Source organism: Onychostruthus taczanowskii, unplaced genomic scaffold, assembly GCF_017590055.1.
Source record: "Onychostruthus taczanowskii isolate IOZ18803 unplaced genomic scaffold, ASM1759005v1 scaffold10, whole genome shotgun sequence".
NCBI lineage: Eukaryota > Metazoa > Chordata > Aves > Passeriformes > Passeridae > Onychostruthus > Onychostruthus taczanowskii.
In genome coordinates this window covers 451,463-479,181 of record NW_024496526.1, presented here as the reverse complement: position 1 = coordinate 479,181, position 27,719 = coordinate 451,463, and the positions used below count along the sequence as shown (strand labels likewise).

Here is a 27,719-nt window from a genome sequence, read left to right as displayed (position 1 = left end):
TAGACACTTTTTCTTCATAGACAGTATGGGAATTTGCCTGTCACACTTGGCTTCACTGCTGTGTGTTTTATACAGATTCAGACAGTTTTCAGCAGTCTTCTGAAAGCAGTCCAAAAGACAATGGGAAGAGCTAAGGGAATGAAATGGAAAATGTGGCTAGAATAGCTAGCTAAATATTTCCTGAAAATTCAGTCACAGACTTAAAATCATGCAGGTTGCTATGGTCCTTGCTTGGGTTTGAATTGTAATGATTGCTTGTCTGCTAGAGAATTTAAACTTAATCTTGAAAAAGCTTTTGCCTGTGCTGCAGCCATTGTTGGCAGATCTTCAGTATGCATTTTTCAAGTTGTACTTCTCACTTGTGTACTTGCTTTTTTTTATATTGCACTTTCGTGAAGAGCTCTGTTAAAAACAAATAAATCTAACAATCTACAATTGTGGGGCAGGTACTAAGAAGAAAGCTCTTTCTACTGATTCTGTTCTTCTATGTTAATTCCTGTTTTTTTTAAAAGTTAGTTTGATTAGAAAGCATAATGGCTGCTTACTCCTAGTACAGAACTTCAAAGTTTTGTGGCTGCTCAGAGAAGCTGTAGCTGCCTCTGGATCCCTGGAAGTGTCCAAGGGTTGGACAGGGCTTGGAGCCACCTGGGATAGTGGAAGGTGTCCCTGCCCGTGGCAAGGGGTGGAACAAGATGAGCTTTAAAGTCCCTTCCAATGAGTCTATGGTTTTTACGAATAATGCAATTTTTATTTTTTTTGCTAGTTCTTATAGTGCCCTTATCATTCTATGCTAACACATACTAGACTGCATTGCAGTTCTGTGCTGTTTAGGTGCTCATCCATCCTGTTGTCTCCATCTCCAGTCAGAGGACATTACCATAACATGATGCTGACATCTCTAAAGCAGGAGGGAAAGCAGTTTGCTGCAATAAGGGTCTGTAAATGAGTCTCTGCCTGCCTATAGCCATATCTATATATATACATTTTATTCTGAAATGTTTTTTCTCTTCTGCCTGTCTTACCCTCCTTTATATAGAGGGGTAAGCAAGGTAGTTCAGGTGAATATGGGACTTTGTGACACACCTGCACTCTCACACAGCCATCCTCTTGTTTTACCCCCTAACTGAAACTCCAGCCTCCCTCCAAATACGAGTCTGCCTACTCGCTTCATTGTGGTGGGAGGGATGGGCAGGAGACAGCCCTGACTCACTGGCTCTTGACTGCTGAGGGTGAGACATCTTCTGTCTCCTCTTCCCAGCAGCCCAAAGTTAAGCATTGCTCTTTACATGATTACCAGAAGAGAGAACTTGCCTCACAGGAGAGCGAGAGGACGATTCAGAAAGAGTTGAGGAGGAGTTGAAGGCTGGCTGGAATTTTCCTGAGATTTCTTGGGCTCTTTTGTGGCAAGTAAATCCTCCCTGTTTGAGGCCTGATGGCTTACAGTAGCTGCTGGCAAGGTATCAGGAGCTATGCACCATTACACTGAAGCACACAAGTTCTGTTGGTTTTGCAAGCACAGTTAAGAGCTGGTCATGCTCTGGCAGCCCTGATGATGCCCAATTGCTTTGCTGTCATTTTTTCTTGCAACATCTAGACCTGTGAAAAGTATAAGCAGGCAGACCTACTTGCAGACCCCACAGATTTATCCCAGCCAGAAAATGTATAAAACTATGGGCTCAAATTAAAACTTCTGGCAGTCTGACTGCCACATATTTCAGTGAGCTTCAAGAGCACATATTAATCAAATTCCTGGAGCAGGCAATAATTGCTAAAATGAAAAATGTCTGTTTGATGCAGCCTCTAAGTATGCCTGTGTATCTTAGGAAATAAGACAGGAGAAGAAAGCTTACAAGGGAAAAAAAAAAAGCCAAAATGAATCTGGATGTCTTAGAAAGTTGTCTTATATGATGAACATTTTACTTAACCCTCCCTAATATAAATCTAAGCAGATCCCAAGGGATGATGATAGAAGGTGGAAGTGTGCTGGAGACTCCAGCATGCACAAGCAAGTGATAGTTTCTATCCTGAAGTGTCCAGGAACAGAATGGTTCATCTCCCCATGCATTTGCCACTGCAAAGTAGGATTAAATTTCTCTTCTACAATAGGACGTTATTTTAGGATTTGAATTTAAAAGGAGTGGTTTTTTGATTCCCAGGTGGAGAATTACAGAAAAATGTTCACTTACCTGGAGCTGACGTTGCCTCTGCGATGGACTCGTGTCCGGCTGTTACCGGATCTCCAGGAAACACATGCTGAGCTCACACTGAGACCCCACAGCTGAACTGTGTAAGATATCTCACTTTCAGAACTGGAGTCAGGACAATGTGTTGCCTCCTTTAATTACAGTCTGAGAATTGGTTTCAGATGTGGAAGAATGCAACAAAAAGAAATGGTGAGCATTTCTGTATCGCTCTTATACTGTAAGAATGATGATCCAAAACCAGTCTTCTTTTCATAAAAAAGACCCAAATTAAATATGGTAGAGAAGAGCTGTCCAAAAGCATTCTGTGAAAGGCTCCTGCATGCTGCTGCCAAACTTTTAAAAGAGGAGCTAAATTTGGGGCTTTAAGCATGTGATTCCAAAGTACCCAGGTTAACATTTATTCAGAATTTAAAACTGTCTGGATTGGCTGCTATTGCTGCTTCGGACAAAATGTTTGATTTCTTTTCCAAAGGTGCAGCTACGAGGATGAGATCTCATCTTGATGGTATATCTTCCTTAAGAGTTTCAAATCATTTTAAAGCACCTGATTTATGGAATGTAGCAGCATGGGAAATGGATGGTCTTTGCTGCTACCTTCCTGAAAGTGTCTTCTGAGAAAGCTGCTCGGGCAGGCACGGGCTCAATCCTCACTCACACCACAGATAGGTCAGCGAAGAAAGATGGAAAGGGTCTCTGTGTAGAGTTCCAGCAAAGTTTGTTGTAGAGTCATGCTGAAGGAGTCCAGGGACAGAGGACAACAAAGCAGTGCAGTGTCCTGGGTTAAGTATGGCGTCAGAGGCCAATCCAATGGTCTGTGTGCACAGGGGCGGTAGAAGGGCAGGGCAAAGGGCAGTGACATATAGGGAAAGGAGGTAGATTAACATAGTGCTGCAGAGCACTATGGGAAAAACCTTTGTATCTCACCCCAAGCAGAGGCATTCTCATAGCCTGTGTCAGATTCTTCCAGGGCATTACCCTAGAAGTTCCCTAATAGGCTGAAATGCCTCCAGAATGAAAGACCATGCCAATAAATGTCAAGTTCCATGCGTTTTTCAGTCTGTCAATACTGGAATGACTAAGCTTCTTTGGAGGCCTTTCAATAAATATTTTCATTGATTTAATCTTGCTATATAACATCTTAATTGGACAGAACAGTTTTGTGGACCTGTTGGATTTTATAGTGTTATGTTTGCCCAATTATCCAATCACAAATAAAAGGCCAAACAAAATTAAATATAACAATAATTTTAATAAAATTTAAATGAAATAGTTACATTCAATAAATTGGCAGTATAATTTGGTTATAATAAAATATAGTCTGGTTTGGGTAATGACGCATAAGCAAAATTACCGCGGGGTACGGAGGGCCTTGGGACCCCTGCCACCTCACGGACAAGCTTGCCAAGCCCAAAATTCCCCCTTTATACTGTCTATTATCAGCATCCCCTCCTATTTTCGATTCATCACTCTGGTGTCTCCACCCTCATCTTCATCTTCCCCGCGCATGCGCCACCATCTTTTTGGGGGTCGCCCCACTCTTTGGGGGTCGTCCAGATGAAGGCCGCTCCTCTTCATCAGGTGTCCTTTATTTCACCTTTTGGGTTACACATGCGCACCAAGCTAATATCATATATGCCAAACCAAAGTTATATAAGCCAATATAATAAATCTTGTAAATTAACATATTTCTGATTTCCACCCAAGTTTCCCCTCTTTCAGTTAATTTTAGCAAGTTTTATCTGACTCCTTTTCCTGCCTTGAACATCTACAGAAGATAACGGGGGGTGGACCCTTCCCCTCTGCTTTCCTAGCTTTTCACCTTTTTAACCATTTTGTTATCTCCAAATATTGATTACTATATCCATATTGATTACTGTTTCAATTTTACCAGCACGAATCACACCTATTTATCACAATAGGGATTGTCTGCCTTTGCAGAGTGAGCAGCATCCACAGCCGTGTTTGTGGCTTCAGTTGGACACTGAGGACATATGGGCAGAGGTTCCAGCACTTGGCAGAGCTGCTGCGATAGTGGAGATTATTGTGCATCCCCTTCTGGCTTTGCACTGACTGATTAAATCCAGTTTGGATATGGCCTTTAGTGGTCACAGCCACACTCTCTGCTGGGACACAGGTGTGCTCTGAACCTGGAGCCAGCAGGTAGATCAGGTAAACCTGGGACAAGGCACTAGAGGCCAGAACCTGATGTTTCAGCTCCTAGTGCTGTCACAAAGGTGTATGTGGCATCTCCAGTGGGAGAGGTGTTTTGTGCCTCTGTGACAGGGCTTGGCCAGCATCCAGAGCAGCACTTAGAAAATGTAAGTGCTTTAATGACGGTGTTTGAAACTGACTTGACCCTGTGCTGCAGTCAGGAGGCAGGGTTCTTGTCCTGCACAACTCTCTCTTCTGGCACTAGCAATGATCTGACTGACTGTACAGCGGCACACAGTCATTGCAGTTGGAAAAGACCTCCAAGATTGAGTCCAACCTTTGACCAATCACCACCTTGTCAACTAGAGCACTAAGTGTTACATCCTGTCATTTCTTGAATGCTTCCAGGGATATTTCTTCAACATTGTCCAGGGACAGTGATTCCACCACCTCCCTGGGCAGCCTGTTCCAATGTCTGACCACTCTTTCCATGAAGTAATCTTATCCAATAGAAAAGAAAAATTGTACCAGATTAACAAGCTAGCCTCTGACTATGTGGTCACACAAGTGTTATTACCAGCTCAGAGAAATTACTTTGAGGACATGGCTGTGGTTAGTAGGAGCACACTGTATCTCCTCAGTGGCCACACAGTTTGAGAACACCATATACTGCTAATGAGATTGCATCCTTCTAGTACAAGTTTCATTTATGCTTCTCCAGAGAATTGGAAAGAGAGGTTGAAAAATGAATGTACTTAGCACTGTATTTTTTTTGCAATGGGAGTGTTCTGTTCTCTTAAGTGGGATGTTAATTTAAAGGTCAATGCCTCAACTTGGACTTTCAGTTAGGGAAATTAATTTCCAGGAGAGATGTCCTCTTGACTGGCCTTTGTTTAATTACTGCAATAGGAGTCACTGACAAAATGGAAGAAAAGTTTGGCTTAAAAATAAAAAGGCATCTTTAACTTTCTTTGCTTTAGAAAACATTGCAGGAACAAGTATGTACATATGTGTGTTCATAAAGAAAAGAAGAGATTATCTGTTACTCAAACGTCTGGTTTTTTACTTCCCTTTTGCAGAAAAATCCAGGAGTCCATTGATGGCTAACTAAAGTCTGTTCTCATGATTTATGTGATTTGCTTCTCCTGGCGCCATGGATGAATACAGCCGCTTTGTGGACTGGGACAAAATGGATGCGAGTGCCCAGAGCCAGGATACAAAAGAGCTCACCTGCACAGACTTACATGAGCTCAAGCAGCTCGCCCGGCAGGGCTATTGGGCCAAAAACCACTCTCTGAGAGCCAAAGTGTACCACAAACTCATCAGCAATATCCCATGCCGTACAGTGACCCCGGATGCAAACGTGTACCGGGACATTGTGGTGAAGATCGTTGGAAAACGCAACAGCAGCTCCCTTCCACTGCCAGAGTTCGTGGACAACAGCCTGATCCCCACGTACTGCCTGAACGCAGAGGGCGTCGGGGCCGTCAGGAAGATCATTCTGTGCATTGCCAATCAGTTCCCGGACATCTCGTTCTGCCCAGCGCTGCCCTCGGTGATCGCGCTGCTCCTGCACTACAGCAAGGACGAGGCCGAGTGCTTCGAGCAGGTCTGTCGCATCCTGGCTTGCAACGACCCATCCAAGCGGCTCATCGACCAGACCTTCCTGGCCTTCGAGTCCTCCTGCATGACCTTTGGGGACCTGGTGAACAAGTACTGCCAGGCGGCCCACAAGCTGATGGTGGCAGTGTCCGAGGATGTGCTGGAGGTGTACTCGGACTGGCAGCGGTGGCTCTTCGGAGAGCTCCCCATGGCATACGTTGCGCGGATCTTTGACGTCTTCCTGGTGGAGGGGTACAAAGTTCTCTATCGTGTCGCACTGGCTCTTCTGAAATTCTTTCACAAAGTCAGAGCTGGGCAGCCCATGGAGTCTGACAGCATCCAGCAGGACATTCGAGCCTTTGTGAGGGATATCGCCAAGTCGGTGACCCCAGAGAGGCTCCTGGAAAAAGCCTTTGCTATCCGCCTTTTCTCCCGGAAGGAGATCCAGCTCCTGCAGATGGCCAATGAGAAGGCTTTGCAGCAGAAGGGCATCACGGTCAAACAGAAAAGGTAGGGCTCAGCGCAGGTAACCTGAGCAATCTCCTGACTTTTCCCAGTGTGGGGAGCAGTCAGGCAGCCCTGGGTAACTGGTGGGGAAGCTCCACTGGTGCATGCTGGTGTCTGCTGATGCGCTTTGTCTGCAGGAAAACTCAGCAGCTGCAAAATAAAGCATTGCTGGGATTGTAATGGGAAGTGTAACTGAAGTGCTATGATACAAGAAGAACAGAAGTTTCTTGTAGTTTGCTCAGTTATCAATCTACATGGGTATATATTAATTACAAGTATCATATCTCAAAACTGTGTTTCATAAGCACTTTTCAAACTAAAAGGCATTTTAGCAAAGTTGGTGTACTGGTTTTGTTTCGCCAGTTTGAGATTTCCCATCCAACGCACTAATTAATGTAGTGGGTCTAGCGCTGGCTAAATGCTAGTGCACCCACTATAATATACTTACTTATTTCCTGCTGTGAGATAGGATTAGGAGGAAGGCAAAGAAGGCTCAAAGCTTCAAAAAGGTGTAAAGAAAGCTTTATTAACAGTAACTAAAGCAAAGATTAATAAGAATCAGGATAAAACCTTTAGAACGCTTCTCCTCCCCCCTAGAACCTTTTATTTCACACTCAAAACATACAGAAACAATTCAGGCAGTTTATCACTTGTAGAATAGTCTTTCTTCTGTTCACTTAGGGAGAGGAGTCCCTCTTGTCAATTTATGGAGACTTCTCCACAAGAAAACAGTTCTCTCATGGCTTTTAATTTCCAGGAAAATCAGCCACGCAGAAAATCTGCAATGGTGAAATCCTTCCCATTTTTCACAGCTTTTCCCACAGCTGTGTTTATGGGCCATGTCAACTTATGGGGTACTATTTTTAGGATGAGCTGTTAAAGAGCAAAGGTTTTCTTAATCTATCCCTGAATCGTCTTCATCTCTGGAAACAGAGGTCTTCTTTCCCTGGAGCAGAGGGTCTTCATCACTCTTCTCTCAATCTCTCTCTCTCTCTCTGTTCAAACTTCTCCTAGGATCACAGCTACTTTAACATCTGCTAACTGTAGCTTGGAGGCCTTTGCTCATATCTAAAATTTGAACACTTCATCTCCGCATACATTTTCAATGAGTCACAGGGAAAAAGAGTCTGATGTACCAATTATATCCTTCTCCATAGCTTTACAAAAGGATTTCAGCCCTAAGATCAAGGCATCTCCTCATCCCTCCCATCTGGGACTTGTCCCTTTCTTCGCCAACCTTGGTGTCTTCGTGTCGTTCTTCTACATGTTCTCACTCTGTCCTTTTCTCTCATCCGAGGGAGGACTGAAGGTCTGCAAGTCTTACCTGTGCACTGAAAGAGTTAATATCTCGCCCGGGGCCTGCAGATGGTTGCCTGACCCCAGCCGGGCTCAGTAGCTTGTGGCTGGAGCTGTGGCTGGGCTGGGTTGAGGGGAGTGGCTCGGATCTCAGCAGCCAGGCCAGAACACGGCAGCAGCACGGCCGGCACCGATGGCTTCTCCTGCCCCTGCCCAGGGGTGCAGGCGAATCCCATCGGCAGCAGAATCTTGGCTGAGCCAGCCCGGCCCGGGGCGCTCCCGGGGCCCGGCAGACTCCAGCTCAGCCTGGGCTAGCGGCAGGGCAGGGCTTAGTAGTGGCCAGATGTTAGCAGCTGCAGGCCTGGCCTGGCCCCAGCCCCGTGGCCTCCCCTCCCCCTGCCTGGCCCCACGACAGAGCCCACCCAGCCCGGCCGAGACACGGTCTGGCCTTGTTACCTGCTCTCAGGCCAGAAGAGAAAAAGAGAATTCCCAGGATTTTTCATTTTTAACATGGGTGTTCACAGAGGCGTGTTCAGCTTTCTGGTGGTTCAACAAAGTGTCAATATTCAACATGACTCACTGGTTTTATCAGGCACAGAGGAAGCTCTCAGCAGCTCCAATGATAAAACCAGCACTGATAAATTACTTGGAAGAAACATACCCAAAGAAATGTGAAAATTGATTCTTAAATATGATATTATTTGTATAAAATGTCAATTTGATGCTGCCCAGTACTGTGAATTCAGCAGTTTCTTTAGTGTAAGGCACTGTCACAGCGGGGAACATTGTGCTTGACTGAGGAGGTGTTTTAACAGAGCAAGGAAGAAATATGTCTTATTTTCCGGTTACTTTTTAAATAACTTTGACTGCAAGCCTCCTGGAAGTCAAGAGTGTAGTACTCACAGGTAGGAGTTGACCTGTTTTGTGACAGGTTCATGTACTATTAGAAAAAACAATTTTGAAAGAACCATGGAAGAGAAGAGTGACTATACAGATCCAAGAAACTGTTGCATAATCACAAGCTCTTCTCAGAAATAAGGAGAGGAAGAACTAACTCTGAAACCAGTAAATGAAATCCTGCTCTGACGTGACAGTAAAAGTCATAATAATAAAAAACTTGGCTGAAAGGCCTCTCAATAGACATAGAAAAGGTACCAATATATTAATCTGAACAAAATTAGCATCTTGCCAAGTGCAAATGTATGTGCAGATAAGTAGTGCATGTTCTGTTTTTCCAGAGGCTTCTGACAGCAGAAAACTTCTCCCAACCATTTTTGAATTCTCAAGTTTAAGTGTTGGACAGTTTTATGAACTGCCCTCTGAAGAGAGGTGACTTCTAAAAGTCCCCTGGATCAGTGAGTGTGGTATCTAGTGTTTGGTATTCTAGATGCACGCTCTCATTTTCTCTAAATCTCCACTGACATAGTAGCATCTTCCAGGCAGCTGCATTGCTGAGTTAATTACAGTGTTGCAAATAGTTACCATTCCATGGCATGGCAGTAAATACTCAGTACATTTCAGCCTAAAAGATCACATAAATGTTAGCCGAATCTCCTTCATGTGTCTGCATACATGTAAAGCTCCCCCCGGTCTCTTCCAAGGGTTAATTTTTTAGACTCACAGCTTGGTTTACAGTCAGCTTCAGCATTTTCCTGTCAGTCTCAAATATTTCAGGGACTTTAGCTACTGGATTGTCACACTAGAGGCAGTTCAGACCTTTGTATTTGGAACTTGTAAAAAAATATTGACTCCTCCATTGTGTCTTCCTGTTGGGAAGTTCAGGAGAGTTGTAATATCCTTAAGTATATTGTTTAAATTGAAATTAGAGCTTTAAATTTTTAAAAATTAATAAATAATTTAAACCAGAGAAAAAGAAAACATGCATCAACCAACCACAGATGCTCCAAAAGCTCCTGCTGTATTAAATGTCACAGAGAAATTCTCACAACAGTGATGCTTTCAAGGCAAAATTAAGTAATATACCCAGTTAAAGCCAGTAGTTACTGCTATGCCAGGCAGAGTTGCCACTGAAAAATTTTCATCCTCTCTTGGCTACCTTTGTAAACCCACTGAAATTTCTCAGTGTCCCCAGGCACAGTGCTGCTGGGAGTTTGACTTGGCTCAGTTTGGGTCCCAGTGTGGGCAGATGGAAGTGCAGGAGAAGTGAGCTGTTCTCCAAGGCTCCATGGGGTGCCAGTGAGTACTCTTCTCCAGCTATGTTTGGCCTGTGCAAGGAGAAGATGGTTTCTTTTCCCATCACATAACAAAACAGGGAGAAAATAGAAATAGAAATGTTTTAACCTGTCTGATTATTTTTTAGTGCTTGGTGACTCAAATCAAACCTTGCTTTGTTTCTCTCCAGGCTCCTTTCACTCACTCACTTTGTCATGGATGTAGAAAGTCACTGATCTTTTCTATCTTTTTTGTCTTTCTCTTTGTATGTTCTCCTTCTGTTCATTCCATCTCCACTGCACCACTCCTGTTTGCAGTCTTGCACCTCCCAAAAGGTAGGTTAAAACACTGGAGTCTCTGCACTTTGCTCATTCCTGCTGTCTTTGGCTTGTTGTTTTTCCGAGGCAGTCAGTATTGCTAACAATGGGGCAGGAGAAGCAGGCCAGCAATCAGAGCACCTGATTGCTGTGCCACATCTCCAGAAAACTCTCCTGCAAAGTTAGTTCATAGCACCTGCAAAGCCATGAGAGAAGGGGTAGTGGGCCAAGGGCACAGCACTTCAGGCAGCAATACACATGTGTTTTCCACAGTGGGAAAGAGAAAGTATATGCTGGGATTATGGTTATGGCTATAAAAGGCCTTTATAATAATGGTCCTTTCTACTCTGAAAGAAAAAGTGTAATTTTTTTAAACATCTCAAATAACAGCTCAGAATAGCTGTTGGGTATCATCCCAACTCCAAACCTATTAGAAAAATTTTGGACTGACCACAACTTGGCACACTCCTAGAAGTGACCTGTCTCTATTCATAGTAGTTTATATTTGCTTTTAAGTAGGTAGGGTTTTTTTAGGGTTGAGAAGACAAGACTCTTTTTCTGTGTCAAGGAGGTCAGAGTTACTCAGCCGCAGAGCATTAATGGTTAATGAAGTAATTTATCAAGTCTTGGCCTGAAAAGTAAATGTTAAAGAACAAAACCCAGTGAGTGGATTATGATATCTGGTAAGCAGAGAACCTGGAAAGAGAAAGACTGCCCTGTGAGTATTAAACAGCAGAGATGTTTGGGTTTAAATTCATGCCTTTGAGAATCCTCTGGCCTTGCTGCAGGTGCCCTGAGTTAACTTTAGTGAGTGATGCACACTAACATTTGTACTAATTTATAAAATCAAAGCTGGAGTGAACTTCCTCATCTTTTCATGTTTGAAAGAACACCTTAATAGACTTAGCAAAGCATGTTTCATACCATAACTTCTGTGTTGAGGATTTTACCTCTGCTAAATCAAAAAGCTGTTAATCCCAGTCAGGTGACTCTTCAGCATCTGTGTATTATTTTTGCAGTTAGGTTGTCCTGAACGCAGCGGAAAGCCTTGATTTGTGCTAGGAAGCAGTTTGGGTTTGAGGGGACTTAGGGAGAGCAGGGAGTCTGTTGATGCTGCTCTGGACGCAGGATTGGGTTTCAGGTTTATATATTACAAATTACTTATATTGCTCTTTATGACTGAAAAAGAAATCTCCTTTTACCACGCAATTATGCCCTCACTGAAATTATAATGGATTTTAAAGATAATGCATCTCCTCTAAGATTTGACCCAAGCCAGAGTAGAGAAGGAAGATGCAATTTGGTGAGTAATCTTTGGAGTTGAGTATTTGTTGTTTTTTGAATAATACAGGGCACATCCACTTTGACATCTGCTGCTGCATGTCCTCAACCTTGGCTTTACCTTTGGTAGCTTTGAGGTCTCTGAAGCACATAATATTAATTATACAGCTGGAAAAGTAACATTCCTATGAAATTAGCAAATGCTGCTTTGTTAAACAGTAATTGTGCTGGTTTTCAAATCTAATTCCTTGGAATAATAGCAGTTGAACAAGTCTTTCTGACATCAGCAATCAAGAGAAGGTTGTCATGCGAGTCCCAGTAACTGAGGAAAACACTATTGCAGGGTAAAACATTCTGAATTTGTTCAGTTCTCGTGGTAGACTTTAATGCTGTCCAAATTTACTGTTTTCTCAAGCTTCTCTCAATGTTTTCACAGATGACCCCAAAAAGGGTGGAGTGGTGAAGGCTGAACTGAATTTTCCTCAATGAATAAAACAAAAACATTTAGGTTTTTTCTTAGTCTGCTTGTTCTGTTCATTTTCACTCGTTTACTACTTTGAAAAGCAACTGCCAAACTGAAGGAGATGATTTTCAGTATCATTAGATAAATACTGTTAACAATAAGATAATTAATACAGGTTAGATACTGTAACTAGTTGCAATCTAGAAGCCCCCCAGAAAAGTTCTATTTTTGCTCAGCAGCATGGAGTTTGGTTTGATAGGTGCAAGCTGTATATGGACATTTCTCAACACGGGATCAGGTTTCAGTCTCAACCATCCACAGCTGTGATTTGTTACTGGGAAATAACACGTCATTTTGTTTCACATTCTTTGGCCATGTTCTTTGGTTTAACTAGATGGTGCCATTAAATATAATATTCATTACCATGATATTCAAAGGGCAGGAACAGTATGCCTGGTAAATCAGAAAGATCTGTTTGAAAAGGTGATACTCTACTTACATGAAAGAGTCGTGGGAAGGCACAGGGTAGTGAAAGAGATGTGTTCAGAATGCTGCTGAACAGGCTTTGAGAGGGGTTTGGGTAGGAAAGTATTTAAATCAGCAGTTTATAGTAGCCAGGAGAAGGAAAAAAAGACAAAAGCAAAGATACCCTGAGTGTGAGAGCCTTTTAGAAAAGAGAATTGAAGTTTAGTTGCCTAAACAGCTCACAGAAATGTGAAAAATGTACAGACCAGGTATACAAATAATTCTAAGGCTTGCTTGAGGTGTAAATTTAAACCTGTTTTGATATTTGTTATTAAGTCTTAGCCTATTTATCACCATTGCTTTTCTGCTGGAAATTCATTCTAATAAACAGTTGACTGCTCTGAATATTTTTTAATTCCTTAAATGTGGAGGGAGGAAAAATCTTAATTTCTGCTGAGCTGAAACCAAGTCTTTGTCTCTCAGCTCTGTTCCATAGTGACATCAGTTTTAGCTGCAGACCTGCCAGAACGCAGAGGATGAGACACTTTCTAAAGTAAGATTTGGAACATGAGGGTTCAAGGCTTGGCCCCTACTTTGTTTCAGTGGATCTCTCCTTTGCCTCAGATTGCTGTGTTTAAAAGTACAAATAATGTCCCCAGTCAGTGATACTGTGAGTTTTAAAACCCATAAATAGTTATGGCTTGCTTAATAGCTGCCCACGGAAGTTCCTTGCATTAAATAATGCAGGGTAGCAATGCAAAGACTGATTTCATTCATTTGGCTAAAATAAGTAGTAATTTTTTTAAGTGACCTGAATAGTCACTTCATTTAAAATGCTGACACCAAGGTGCCTACAGTGAATTCCAGAAAGCAGTTCCCAGTGTCTCCAAGCAAGCACTGCTCTGCATTACAAATGCTGCTGATTTTTTGGTACTACGAGCATGAAAAATAAAAAATGTATATATCTTGTGTGTTTTAGGGAGTGAGGTAAGGTGTTGAGGTCCATGCAGATGTACAGTACTGAGAGGCCCTTCATGGTCATGAAACTGAAAGAAATGCATAATTGTCAAAAAAACCCCATCAGAAATAGGCAGATACTTGCACCTGAACCCTTGCATGCAGAGCAAAGTCATAAAGCTTTATTTAACACCTGGCTGCCCAGTAATTCAGTGACTTGTGTAAATTCTCTGTCCTTGGCTGGCTCCATTGCATTTTAAGCATTTAACATAGACCATGGAAGGAAATAACATTTAATTCCCAGGCTCTGGTTTGCATGCTTGTTTAATCTGAGAAATGAAGGCTGGTTAAGATGGTGATGATTGTTACCTTCAGGTGTTTAAAAGCCACTAATCAATCCTTCTAACTGTATCAGACCCTTCCTGGGGGGGTACAGGGATTTCCTTCCCAGTGTCAGTGTCTAGCATTCCTTAGTGTTCTCAGGCTCCATCTGTAACCATGATCCCAGGAACATTTTTGTTTCATAATGAAGTGGAAGTCATTGGTAATTACATGTTTCCAAGAGGTGGAACTTCTCAAAAGCTTCAAATATTTGCCTTGGATTAAAATTGCTTGCCCTGTAATACTGATTCCTCTAAAGTTTCTGAAGGGTTTAGGAATTCTCTAATTGCACGATATGGGCAGGACTTCAGAGGTAGAAAAAATACTACCCCTTCCTCTCAGATCCTGTCTGTTTAGGTATTCTGTTCTCTGTGCTTAAACACAAGTGCCAGCGAGACTGTTACAAACAACAAATATAAGGCCACGGTAATTTTTAGTGGCTCAGTGTTGTGTCCTCTGTGTGTAAAAGTGCAGGCCACAGCGGCCATACAGAGGAATAGAAAATACAGTCAAGCTAGATCTCTGCCTCTGAGGATTTTGTTAAATTGCAGTAGTTTATTACCTTCACCAGGTCATGGCCACCTAATCCTGTGGATTCAAGCTTTGACCAATAATTTATATGCTGGATTCTGTTAGTGTTCAGCTGTCTTCTTATGTTTCAGTTCAGTAACCTGAAACTTGTTAAATTATTGCTTCTCAGTGTTTTGTGTTGTATTTCTCAGGCAGAATGTGCACTTGGCAGTTCACGCTGAGAACTTCAAATCAGAAATTGTGAGTGTGAAGGAGATGCGGGATATCTGGTCATGGATCCCAGAGCGATTTGCACTGTGCCAGCCCCTTCTGCTTTTCACCACCTTGGAACATGGCTGTAGTTTGAGCAGGTGAGGAGAACCTTCTTCTCTCTTCTCTACTGTAGGGCAGAAAGGAGCAGCTGGTGAAGTATTTCCTGGATTGATAAAAAGGCCATGCTTAGTCAGGACTTGATCTGAAGAATATCATTAACGATGGAATATAAATGTGACAAATTCCTGTTGCCTACAGCATTTGAGTGGGATATTTCCTATGCCAGAGTATTTTAAACTGTTCAAGATCAATTGGAAAGGTCAAATTTGGATCAGTTCACAGATTCTGCAGGTCTGAGTCTGGTTCCTTAAGGGTTTGAATGGTGCAACTCAGTGGCTGTTCTGCAGGCACTTTTGATAGATAACCACATTCATACTGATCCAAGGAAGAAGAGAACTGGAAACTGGAAATTACTGATGAATCTGATTGGGTTTTTTTTTAAGTGAGATAAACTAGATACAAGTTGTCCTTGCACTGGTACGGAGCACTATAACCCTATAGCCCCTAATAATGACTTTGCCATCAGCAGGTAGTGAGGCGGGGAGTGACCTACTCTCCCAGCCTTATGTGTCTGTGAGGAAGAGCAAAAGCAAGCAAAGAGAATGCATCTCAGTTAATTTCCTTGAGAACGACCTAAAGCCCTTCAAGGGTCATCAGTCCTAGGCTGTTTTACAATCCTTTAGGTTGTTTCAATTCAAAATGCTGTAAAAGGCTGCAGATGATCTAGGTAAGCTTCTAGTTATTCTCAAGAGACACAAACTGTACAGGGGACTGAGTAGAGAGCAATTGCTTGATAGTATTCGCTTACACTCAGCTGTATTATTTACATGGACTGTATAAAGTATTTGTAGGAAAATTCTTAGTCTTCAGGTGGTTTTTTGCCACGGCACCAGTTGGAGAAGGAGGCGATGCCTGACGTTGAGGAGGGAAAGAGCTGCAGTTGGTGACAGTCGAGTGCTCACTTTGTTGTGCTCTGCATTTCAGGTTCTATTCCCACAGCGAGGGACACGAACCAACTCTGCTCCTCATCAAGACAACAGCGAAAGAGGTGAGGCAAGAGACAAGTGATTAAACTGGAGTTTGGGCAGTACGTAAAGCTGTGTTGCAACACAGCTGTTTATAATAAAACAAATAAGCAAGATTTGGCTTTGTTTTTTTAAGAATCCATGCTTTAAATTATTCTATTTGTTGGTTATAGGACTATGCATTCTTGGGCAGACCTTGCAAACCAGGTCTTGGTTAACTGCTTTTTCTCTTGCAAGTAGTGTGGGTTGATGGACTAGAGTAGCTCATTTTGCTCTTGGACAGACTCTGAAATGCAGAATCGGACAGAGTGGGAATTGTGCTAAAGTTATGTATTCATAGGAGACATGTTCATTTTCTCAAGGATATGAGGAAAGAAAGTAGCAGAATTTAAATGGTATGAATAATGTTGGACTACATGATGTGAAAACAAAAGCCTTATTCATCTTGTTCTTGATTGGGAAAAAAATAAGCCAAGAAATCTCTGAGAACCTGAGGAGGAGTGCACACATCCCTTTTTTCTGCTCCTGTATGTGACAATATTGGACAGCATAATGTGAAAACAGCAACATGCTTGTTTAAAAAATTAATACATAAAACAAGAAGATTTCCCAGAACCTTTTCAGGAGGCACACAGGAACTTCCTGTAATGGTGGTGTTGTCTGTGCCACTGTACAGGACTTTTAAATATTTTGTATATAACATTAAGCTGTTACTGCAGCCTGTGGGCTTTATTCCTGCCCATACAGAATCACACAGAATTACTGGGTTGGAAGAGACTTTTAAGATCATTGAGTCCAACCCATGCCTTAACACCTCAACTAAACCATGACACCAAGTGCCACATTCAGTCTTTTTTAAACACATCAAGAGATGGTGACACCACCACCTCCCTGGGCAGAACATTCCAGAACGTTATCACTCTTTCCATAAAAAAAAAAATTCCTAATATCCAATGTATATTTCCTTTGTCGCAGCTTGAGACTCTGTCCTCTGGTTCTGTGAGTTGCTGCCTGGAGAAAGAGACCAACCCCACCTGATTACAACTACCCTTCAGGAAATTGTAGAGAGTGATAAGGTCACCCCTGAGTCTCCTTTTCTCCAGGTTAGACAGCCCCAGCTCCCTCAGTCGTTCCTCACAGGGCTTCAGTGTTTCCAGCCCCTCTCCAACTTTGTTGGATGTGCTCAAGCATCTCAACATCCGTCCCAAACTGAGGGGCCAGAACTGGACACAGCACTCGAGGTGTGGCCTCACCAGTGCTGAGTACAGGGGAAGAGTGACCTCCCTGCTCCTGCTGGCCACACTGTTCCTGACACAGGCTGTTGATACAGGATGGTGCACTCCTGATACAGGGTGCCATTGGCCTTTTTTGGCTACCAGGTCACACTGCTGGCTCATGTTCAGCCGGCTGTCACCAGCCCCCCCAGGTCCCTGTCCACCTGGGCCCTGTCCAGCCAGCCCGTCCCCAGACTATAACATTGCAGGGGGTTGTTGTGGCCAAAGTGCAGGACTTGGGGCTTGGACTGATTAAACTTCATCCTATTGGACTCTGCCCATCCCTCTGGACTCTGTTCCAGGGCTCCCTGCAGAGCCCTCCACCTTCTGACAGATGGACGCATGCTCCCAGCTTCGTGTCGTCTGCAGGTTTACCAGTCAAAATCTCAATCCCCTCATCCATGTCATCAGTAAAGATATTGAACAGAGCTGGCCCCAGCACAGAGCCCTGAGGGACAGCCCTGGTGCCTGGCCCCGGCTGGATGCAGCACCGCTCAGCAGCACTCTCTGGGCCGGCCATGCAGCCAGTTCTGAACCCAGCACAGAGTGCTCCTGTCCCAGCCCTGGGCTGCAGCTTTTGCAGGAGTGAGCTGTGGGAGACAGTGCCAGAGGCCTTGCTGGAGTCCAGGTATACAACATCCACAGCCTTTCCAGCATCAAGGGAGACCAGGCTGGTCAAACACGACCTAAAAAAAAACATGTATTTGCCAAAAATAAATAAATAAATAAAAACCCTAGGAGAAAAATATGGGGTTTTTTTCATGCTTATGGATTTGGAGGGTTTTTGCAACGGGTTGTTCATCCTTTATTTGTATGTCTATGGTTAACTTTTAGAATGAGGAGAATTTGCCTTATGATTTTCTGCCTCTCATACCCATCAGGCATATCACATCAAATAGACTTCTGGGTCATTTAGATGTAATTCTAAATCTGAATTTACATTTAAATCTAAATACAGATTTATCTATATAAAACAAATCTGATCTTCAGTAATTTTGTCCTAGGAGCTCTGCTTGTATTGCTTGTGGAGGCCAAACAGCAAATGCACCTTAGAACAATTCTGTATAATCATAATTGTTTTTCTAATTTCTGGGGGGAAAAAGCACATATGCTTTCATCCCACTTTTGTAGCTTCATTGTTTCCTCTGTGTGCACATGGCAATGATGTGTATTGCTGGTAGCAAAAAATTCTAGTGCAAACACAAGACTCCAGAGACCAACTCAGCCCTCAAAGGGCTCGGACAGCAGCTCAGCACGGAGTGATCTATATTTTGGTACCTGAGACTGTGTTAGAAAATTTCTCTTTTAAGGCATCAGAGTATGAAATAATTTATGACACTCTTAGGATTTAGAGGTAACCAACCACTGGTGACTTAAAGCAGCTTAAATCTGTCTTTAGATATAAGTACTTGTGCTGCTTTAATCCACTGGTGTAGAAACTCTGGAACTCAAACTGAAGTAAAACCTGCAGTTTTGGTCTCTGTGTCAGAAATGTCAGTATCAGTGGGTTTAACACTTTCTTCTTCAATGAGAAGCCTGACTGTGCTGTCTGTGCCAGGTCTGTGGGGCTTACCTGTCCACTGACTGGAGCGAGCGCCGGCGAGGAGGGAACAAGCTGAGTTTCTTCGGGACGGGGGAGTGCTTTGTGTTCAGGGTGAGTGAAATTTTGTTGTTGCTGCCCAGTACCAAGACCGAACAACTGTAATGGTTAGCTATCACCTCTCTTCCACTTAAAGAGGCTGCATTATATGCCTTTGTAATTTAAAAACTTTATTGAACTCTTAATGTGGAGGAAAAATTTTACTTTTAAGTTTTGTGATGACTCTTTTTCTCCCCTTGCACAGAACATTTTCTTAAAAGATCATAGAATCATCAAGGTTGAAAAAGACCTTTAGGATCATGAAGTCCAATCACCAATCCAGAAATACTATCATGTTCACTGGTAAACTATGTCCCCAAGTGCCACATCCACACATTTTCTGAACACCTGTAAGGATGGTGTTGTGGTTTGACACTGGACAAATGCCAGGCACCCACGAAAGCTGCTCACTCACCCTCTCCTGCTACAGCTGGGCAGAGGAGAGAAAATTTAACAAAGGGTTCATGAGTTAAGGACTGGGAAAAAACACTCCAAAGGCAAAACAGGCTCAACTTAGAGATATAGAGTGAATTTATTACTAACAGGATCAGAGCAGGAAAGTTAGAAGTAAAATAAACCCTTAAAAACACCTTTTTCCCCCAACCCCTCCCTCCTTCCCACCGACAGTGCAGGGAAACAGGGTTGGGAGGTTTGGTCAGTTCATCACCAGAGGTTTTCTTCCGCTGCTCAGGGAGGGCTGTCCTTCCCCTGCAATGCCATGGAGTCCCTCCCACAGGAGACAGTTCTCCGTGAGCTTTCCAGTGTGGTTCCAATCTCACAAGCAGCAGCTCCCTGCGACCTGCTGCAACATGAGCCCCTCCCAGAGGCAAGCAGTCCTCCCCAAACTGCTGCAGCAAGGGTCACTCTTCCAGGGGGTGCAGTCCTCCAAGGACAGGCTGCTCATAGCCTCCTCCAGTACCCACCCGCGCTGGCCTGGGCACCTCCTACACAGGCTGTGAGTGGATCTCTGCATCCCCATGGACCCCCACGGGCTGTGGGTGGATCTCTGCATCCCCATGGGCCCCCACGGGCTGTGGGTGGGTCTCTGCATCCCCATGGACCCCCACAGGCTGTGGGTGGATCTCTGCATCCCCATGGATACTCATGGGCTGCAGGAGGATCTCTGCATCCCCAGTGGATCCCCACAGGCTGTGGATCTCTGCATCCCGAGTGGATCCCCACAGGCTGCAGGAGGACAGCCTGCTTCACCATGGCCATCACCACAGCCTGCAGAGGAGTCTCAGCTCCAGCACCTGGAGCACCTCCTGCCCCCTCCTTTGTTATCACAGAGGCATTACCACCGTTTCGAACTGGCCCAGCCTTGGCCAGCAGCATATCCATCTTCAGAGCCATCAGGGGTTGTCTCTGCCAGGCATGGTGGAAACTTCCAGCAGCTTCTCACAGAAGCCACCTGTGGGGCCTCCCCACTCCCAAGAACCAGGCTGTGCAAAATTGACACAGATATTCACTCTACCCCTTCCCTGGGCAGCCTGTGCCAGCACCTGACAACTGTTTCAGTGCAGAAATTTTCACAATGTCCAATCTCAATCTTCCCAGGGACAACTTGAGGCCATCTGCTCTTGTCTGTCTCTTGTTAACTGGGAGAAGAGCCTTACCCCAACTGACTCCACCCTCCTTTTATGCAGTTGTAGAGAAAGATGATATAGAGATGAGAGATGTAATAAGGTGACTCAGAAGTTATTGCATCATTTCTTCAACCACCTGAAAAGCAAAGGAATAAACTATAACATCTGGCCTAAAAGAAGGGTTGAGCCAAGCTTTACTTGTGACTGTGTAGGTGGAGACTCAGCCCTTTACCTCTGGAGGTCTGCTGGAATGTTCTTTTCTGAGCAGAACTCTGTGTAGTGTCGTACACTAATGTCAGCTCTGCCCTTTTCTGCCTCTGCAGCTGCAGCCAGAAGTGGAACGCTACGAATGGGTGATCATAAAACACCCAGAACTGGCCTCGACTGGATCAGAGACAGAAAACCATGCCCAACCAGCTTCTAGCGCCCTTTCCTCCAGCAGCATCCCCTCAGATCCTTCAGATCGCCTTTCTCCCTTCTTAGCAGCTAGGCACTTCAACTTGCCTTCCAAAACAGCCTCCATGTTCATGGCTGGCAGCAGCGAGTGTATCATTGTAGGTGAGTCCTTGTGAAAATCTGAGCACAGATCCTACCCCATCTCTTTCTGTCCACCTTAGATACATGGTAACTACACCTGACCCCTTTATCTATGTCGTTGTCACCACAGGTAGAGATAAAATTGCCCAAAACCTGACGTCATTTCTCAACCGAAATTTTCTGTGGGAAAACATGCATACAAGCATTTTAGAGAAGAGAATAACTCATGGCTTTAAGTATAGTCATTCCTTCATACTGCCTAATTCACAATGAGAAGTAGCTCTCAAAAAGGAGCTTACTTCCATCAAGGCTTTTGAAACACAGAGTAAGCTATAAAACATGTTAATTCTCCAAGAACTTTATTGGATCTGTGGTGCTGCTGACTTTGGCAAAAATCTGCTTAGTAAGGTTAGTAAGGTTAAATGGGATTTATAAGGAACAGATCTAAAATCATAGTTGTCATTTTCCCAAAAGTCTTTACTTGACACTTGTTGGGAGAGCAACTGGCCTATAATTTCCTCTGTAATGTCAAGTGTTGGCTGATTTCCCACTTGGCAGCATGTGCTCTAATCATAAAATCATGGAATTGTTTAGATTGGAAAAGCCATCTAAGACCATTGAGTCCAGCCATTACCCCGGCACTGCCAAGGCCACCACTAACCTGTGTTCCCACATGCCACATCTACATGGTTTTTGAACACTTCCAGGGATGATGACTCCACCATTGCCCTGGGTAGCCTGTTCCAGTGCCTGACCACCCTTTCAGTGCAGAAATTTTCCCAATATCCAACCTAAATCTTCCCTGGTGGTTGATGCATTTTCTTCTTGTCCTGTCACTTGGTCTTTGGGAGCAGAGCCTGACCCCCATCAGGTTCCACCCTCCTTTCAGGGAGGTGTAGAGTGTGATGTGTCCCACCAGCTCTGTCTACCAGCTTTAGGTAAGGGAGTCACTTATATTTACTGTGTACTGCACTACGGGTGGTAATGAAATGCAGGCTTGGATAGTAGATACATAGAAGTGTTGTACACAGCTCCAGCTGTGGACCAGAATTCCCACCCTTTTGATTCTTCAGATGGCTTTAGTAACTGTTCTTTGATGGTTGCCCAGTAAACAATAGGGAATCTTCATTTTTGTTCTCCTAACACATTTCTGTCTAATTTTATTTCACTTCTCTGCATTTTCTGACTGGAAGCTCTGTGAACCTTGACATAGGCCCACAGATAACCAAAATGCTTTTAACTCTTACATGGTCTTCAAGCCAGTGCTGTTACTTACTGATCTTGTTCTTCTCCCAGCTTTGATTTTTGACTGCTAACAGAATTATTTGGTTTTCCTTTACTGGAGAAAAATTGGCAGTTGTAGCTTCCAATATTCTCCAGCACTGAAATACAAAACTTAAATGCTGGTAGTTTTTGTTCTTGCTGAGTTCCATTACTTTCTTATTATTGAAAGAAATCATCCAGTTCTGATATTATCATTCAAAACCTATACATCTGATCCTGTACTGTTACATCTGAAGACAGCAAGCAGACATTGCTGAGGGCTTCCAGCTGTTCCCCGTGGGAAAAGCACTAAAGTCTTTGTACAGCTGTTTCCCATGCCAAGAAATGCAGAAATATCCTCACCCTGTCTTTGTCTCTTCCCAGGAGGTGGTGATGGCCAGGCTCTGTACCTTGATGCAGATCTGAACCACGGGAGAACCAGCCACTGCAACACTTTCAATAACCAGCCACTGTGTTCTGAAAGCTTCCAGATCTCCATCCTGGAGGTGTGGGGCTTCAGGGACACCATGAATGGTTGATGTGACTACCATTAATCAGCTAGTTTTTCAGTTGTCCAAGGTAAATTCCGATACAGGAGCTAAGTTAGAACATCCTTTCTGCTGGACTCAGTGCTGTGAGTCATTCCTGAGTGGTGCACTTGGATGCAGGCCTAGTTGTTTACTCTTATTTTATTTAAGATAGGTCAAGGTGAAATAATGTGTCTGGTTAACTGTTTGCCCTTTTACCTCTGGAGATCTGTATTCAGGGACTTTTGGTAAAAATGAAAATGTGATGAGTTCAGAGCCATGCTAGATGGATACAGGTCCGAAACACGGGATAGGTTTGAGTCCACAGTTCCTCGGAGGCACAGCCCTGGCTGAGCTGTGCTGCAGAGCTCTGAGCCACTGGCACCAGTACCTGGCCTGAGCCAGGAATATCAAATGTCTCCTCACAGGGAACACTGGTGACCTCAGATCTGACATAGAATAGTAGTTCGTAAAATCACTGCCCTCCTATGAGCACACGTACAGACAAATCAGTACCATTAAGTTATGAAGCTGTTCTTTCACACCAGAACCATGATTGCTGATCTTCTTGTACCAAAACCTTTGACATGTTCCAGTTAGAGCAGTCTGCCTCTGAGAAAGGCATCCAGGCTGGACAATGATATCTCCAGGTGTTGATTTTGTTTACATTCCTATTCCATATCAGTATGATGACTTCAGAGTGATTCCCTGTGTCAGGCAGCTGAAAGCCAGAGAGTATCTGCAGTGCTCGGAAATGTTCCTTTCCTCATCTTTCCTGGGAGCTGAAATGAAGCTTTAAGTCTGAAAATAACTGTGCTGATATCCTTGTGTGTTTGGGGAATTAGACCTGGTGATAACAGGGACTTAATCCTTTCCCCTCAAGCAAAGAGAGGAAGGCAGGAGGCAAATCTGGGAGTGGATGGATTTCCCAGGAGAACTAGAGGCAACACTGTTTTTCCAAATGTCTTCCCAGTGATGAGATCCCTCCTGAGAAGCTAACAGTTTTCTTCCTGTATACTCTGGTAGGATTTGGGTGATGAAAAGAGGCTGTGCCTCTTTCTTGAGCATTCCTACATTCTCTGCAGGCATGTCCTGTGGCATGTGTTGTCTGGAGGCAATTCCCCAGAGTCCTTATCCAAAAATTGCACTATCTGTTGTGGAAAATCTCCCACATGGAGCACAAATACATAAACGTCAGTGAATAGTCCAGAGCATACAACAGGATGCTCAGAGCTTCAGTGAGTAACTTACTAGTAAGACTTATCACAACAGGGAAAATGAAGGGAAAGAGAAATTGCTGATTTTCTAAACAGTTCAATCTAAAAAATTGCAGTAGAGTGGGATTGCTACTTATTGTTATTGCTACTTAAGCTTGAAGTTCATTAAAAGAAAAAAATTAAATGAATAATGTTACAATCTAGGCTGGACAGGGTCACATTCATATTCAGAGGTCTGAGGTGAGTTTTTGGTCATGCTGGCTTGTCCAGCTTGCCAGCCATGAGAGTACCTCATGGCTTGGGAAAGAGTTGCCTCTTGCAGAGTATGTGAATAAACTTGGCAAAAATAAGATTTGCTTTTTAAGGTGCCATTTTGAATTTTTGTCAAAATAACTCTTTGAAAAATTAGCCTATGTGCAGAACAATTTCAGATGTCTTTTGCACCATTTGTATTTGCACTTGGATTCTGTCACCCTGTCTGAGAGTCAGCATTGGCCTCCCTTTCTCCTTCCCACACAGTGAGTTCTGCCCAATTGTCTTTTCACAGGTTTACCATAAGCTTGATTGAACTGCAAGAGGTAATTCAGTTATACTGATATATTTTGATGTGGAAGAACTCAGTCATCTCTGGCTTTTTGGAAACACTAGCTGATGCTGCCTTCTATTTTTCCAAGCCACCCATGTCTCTTTGCCCCTGCAGGTATCCCACAAGCTTCTTCAGGCAAAAGAAATCACTCAGAAAGTATAGGTACTGCTTAGTGTAGGTGGGATTTCTGTTTGGTTTGCATCTCCTCTTTTGAGCTTGTCTGAGGAGGTGCCCTTGAGAACAAAAAACAACTCAAAAGCACAATAGTATTAATTTCCAGCTTGTTGTCAGAAATTCCCTGGAGCTGTGTGTTGGTAGGATTTGTGGGAGTGTAATGTTCTACTCCAAATGAATAAATTTTATCTGCAAAAACTTGGCTGCATCTGGCAGTGTGATGGGATTTCCTCACTCCCATCCCTGCTGGGTGCAGCTATGTCAGTACATTGTCTTAAGGCATATCTAAGAAACATTCCTCAGAAACATGTTCCTTTCCCTGCTCTGTTCTTGGTGCACAGCAGTTTGGGTGTTTAGAATCTGAAATAACTCCTGGTTCCTCAGAAAGTCGTCATAGGATATCAGTGTGAGAATCCCAGGAGCAGTACTGGACGCCAGGCACGGGACTGGTTTGGCTTGACGAACTACTGCCCTGCCCCAGCCACCATGTGGGACTGATCTGTGTGGTTTGAACTGGAATCGCCTGGATGAGCAAGAAGCTGCAATAATCCAGGGAGAGCAGTTCTACAGTGCTGCAGCAACTTCACACAATCCTTGTGTTCAGCAAAAATGGATATTCCTTGTCATGGTCAAGTCCTCATCCGTCATTCCTGTTGTGGTTGTGAGACACCTTAGATGAGCAGCATTTTGACTTGGTTATCTTCCCAGTAGCAGAGAGGCATTTTTCCTGTCTTTGTAGTTAATGATTATTGCTAACCAACTGTATATCTAAGTTCATGCAAAACTCTTGAGATGGAGGCCACAGGCTGGTTTTGAAGACAATGACTACAATGGACACCTTATCAGAAATTGGAGTTATCTCAAGTACTCCAGCCATGAAGTGCTTTAGTCAGTTGTTACTTACAGCTCTGCACAGCTGTTGAAGTAGGCTGTAATCCCTGTTTGTGATCCTGCTGGCAGCACCAAGAGTGCCAGAGTTACGGGATGGGCTTGGGCTGGGAGCTGCAGACTAGGCATTGGTCACCACAGTTCTGTGAGAGCATCTGTGCTTTCCTGAAAAGCTGCTTTTTGCTTTGTCATATTCCTTAAAGGCAGAAAATACTAGAAACTCCTAACATCAGAAACCTGACCTCACTGTAAATGGCAGCCAAACTGTTTGCAGGCTATGGGGTCTGTATCCAGCTGCAGCCAGGCAGACTTCACTGCACCTGAGCTGTCTTTCCTGCAGCTCATGCACTTTGGCACACTGCTTTTTCTGATGCAGCACGTTAATCAACCTCCTGTTAATAGAGACAAATCAGCCAAGGGAAGGGAAAAATTCTCATTTCCTCTCTGGTGACGTAGTTGAAGTCAGAATGGAGCGGAGGTCAGTACTGTTCTTCGAAGAGTTAAACCATGCCAGTAGAGATCTGTGGTGAGCCGCATACGGGTGACGTGCAGATCCATGAATTCATGTGTGTGTATTGAAATTGTGTACCTTTGTCCTTGGAAATTCATCCTCATTTTTGGAGGAGCATAATCTCTGCCCATGGGGACACTGATGCCACAGTCAGGAGCTGACCCACAAGCGTGGCACTGCGAGAGTTCGGCTCCTGTGAGTCACACCGAGTCAGGCTGTCGGGTACAGCCAAGGCATGGGTACCTGGCTGTTCTGCAGCTCTCTGTCATGGATTTCAGACTATTCATAGTCAGAATGAATGTGTGTGTACTATTTGGGGTGATGTGTTCTTCAGATGAGTGGTGATGTGCTACCAAGTTGGTTTTCTACCCTATCTTGGAATCACTGCCCTACGTGAATGGTATTTTTGTCACTGTGCAGAATCATGGGTATTAAAGGTATTTGACTGTGGAGGCTGCTGGCTTTGTCCTTTATTCTTGTCTTTTCCTTCCTGTAGGGCTCATAGCAAAAGGCATCCTGAAACCAAGAGAAACCCTGGAGCATGTGTTCTCTAACAGCTGTCACTGCAGTGAGGTGGTTACATGGTTCCTGATCGTTTCAGATCTCACAAGACTTCCCCTGAGATCAGGTGTCAAAGTGACTCTGAAGTCTCTAGATAGCCAATTCTGACATGAGCCTTGTTCCCTTTCAGGGCCAGAGAGCATGGTTTGCCCCAGCCCAGCCTAAGCTTAAGTTTAAAAGTTTAAAATGGAGATTAGGGGTGTCCTCTGGCTACCAGCACCTGTAAGTTGTAATCAGACCATACAGTGACCAAGGACGTAAATGAAAAAAGTGTAATTCCACGAAATTTGGGGGTTTAAACAAACTGCTGTCAGGCTAAAGGGGTTTGGGTATTTTCCCTCAAAATAGTCCCACCCCCACCATATCCACCTCATACACAAATCTGGCCACCTCGTACTGCTGTACATTTCCAAGAGCAGAGCCGTGGTTTAAGGCAATGCAGTGTGGAAAAGGGATTGCTGAGCTGGCAGAAGCAATTCCCGGATGATTCATTCTCTGGCCAGCTCTGCTCTGCCAGGAGGTTTGCTGCACAGGAAGCCCGTGGCCACTAGGGGTTCCTCTCAGCCTGGTCCTGTGCCTCCATCACCAGTAAATCTATCCTTGCAATCTAAAAGAGCTTTCTTCGCATGGTTTCCAAAGGTGACCTGAGCCTTAAATACCATAAATCAAAATTTTACACCTCCCTTGAAGTCTGTAAACTTAATCATGAAGGAGCTTAGTAGCAGGAAGGTGTAAGTGAGGGATAGTAAGGGGCTGAGCAGGCAGCTGTTTTGGGACCTTGCAGCTGCTGTAAACCCAGTGACTGAGACCTGAGAGGGGAATGTGCTTGACTGAATCAGGCAGCAGAAGCTTGGTGTCCTGCCTAGAAAGCACGGTGCTGGGAAGGTCCTGGATGATGTCTCAGAGCTGGTAGCAGCTACAGGAGCCTGAGCTGGAAAAAAAAAAGCTGGCTGTGCTGTGTCTTGCTGTGCTGCTGCAGTGTGAGAAGAGCCTGATGTTTGCCAGTTGTGCTTTTTTTTCTTTTCTGGATTTTCTGTACAGGCTTTTATGTAAATGTCTCAGAGACACCTGCTTCCTTGAGATGTTTTATAACCAGCTGTGGCACAACATTGCCTCTGCCAGCAAATTATAGGGTTTTCTGCCTTTTCAAGCCCCTCATTGAGTGTTTCCAGATCTGCCCTGCTATTGCCCTTCCCAAGCACTGGTTGGGCTGCCGAGCCTGTGCCTGAACCTCTCCTTGTCTGTACTCTGGTGATATAGGCTGCTGCTGACTGATTTCAGACCACACAAAC

The 27,719-nt window shown here is 44.0% G+C and overlaps 1 protein-coding gene across 6 annotated transcripts in view; it reads left to right on the top strand.

The window, feature by feature from the left end:
* TBC1D24 (TBC1 domain family member 24) overlaps positions 1-27,069 on the top strand; it is a 36,351-nt gene extending 9,282 nt beyond the window's left edge. For 2 of the 6 annotated variants that reach the window (XM_041408102.1, XM_041408092.1), the window contains 8 exons: positions 2,157-2,287; positions 5,435-6,467; positions 10,250-10,267; positions 14,519-14,677; positions 15,624-15,687; positions 18,497-18,592; positions 20,487-20,721; positions 22,348-26,316. In XM_041408102.1, coding sequence (XP_041264036.1) covers positions 5,509-6,467; positions 10,250-10,267; positions 14,519-14,677; positions 15,624-15,687; positions 18,497-18,592; positions 20,487-20,721; positions 22,348-22,502 — 1,686 coding nt within the window. In that variant the 5' untranslated portion in view covers positions 2,157-2,287; positions 5,435-5,508 and the 3' untranslated portion in view covers positions 22,503-26,316. Of the gene's footprint in view, positions 1-2,156; positions 2,394-5,434; positions 6,468-10,249; positions 10,268-14,518; positions 14,678-15,623; positions 15,688-18,496; positions 18,593-20,486; positions 20,722-22,347; positions 26,317-26,362 lie in introns of those variants that run through there. The other 4 variants (XM_041408126.1, XM_041408119.1, XM_041408111.1 and 1 more) reach the window with 4 other exon arrangements.
* The last annotated feature ends 650 nt before the right edge of the window (positions 27,070-27,719 follow it).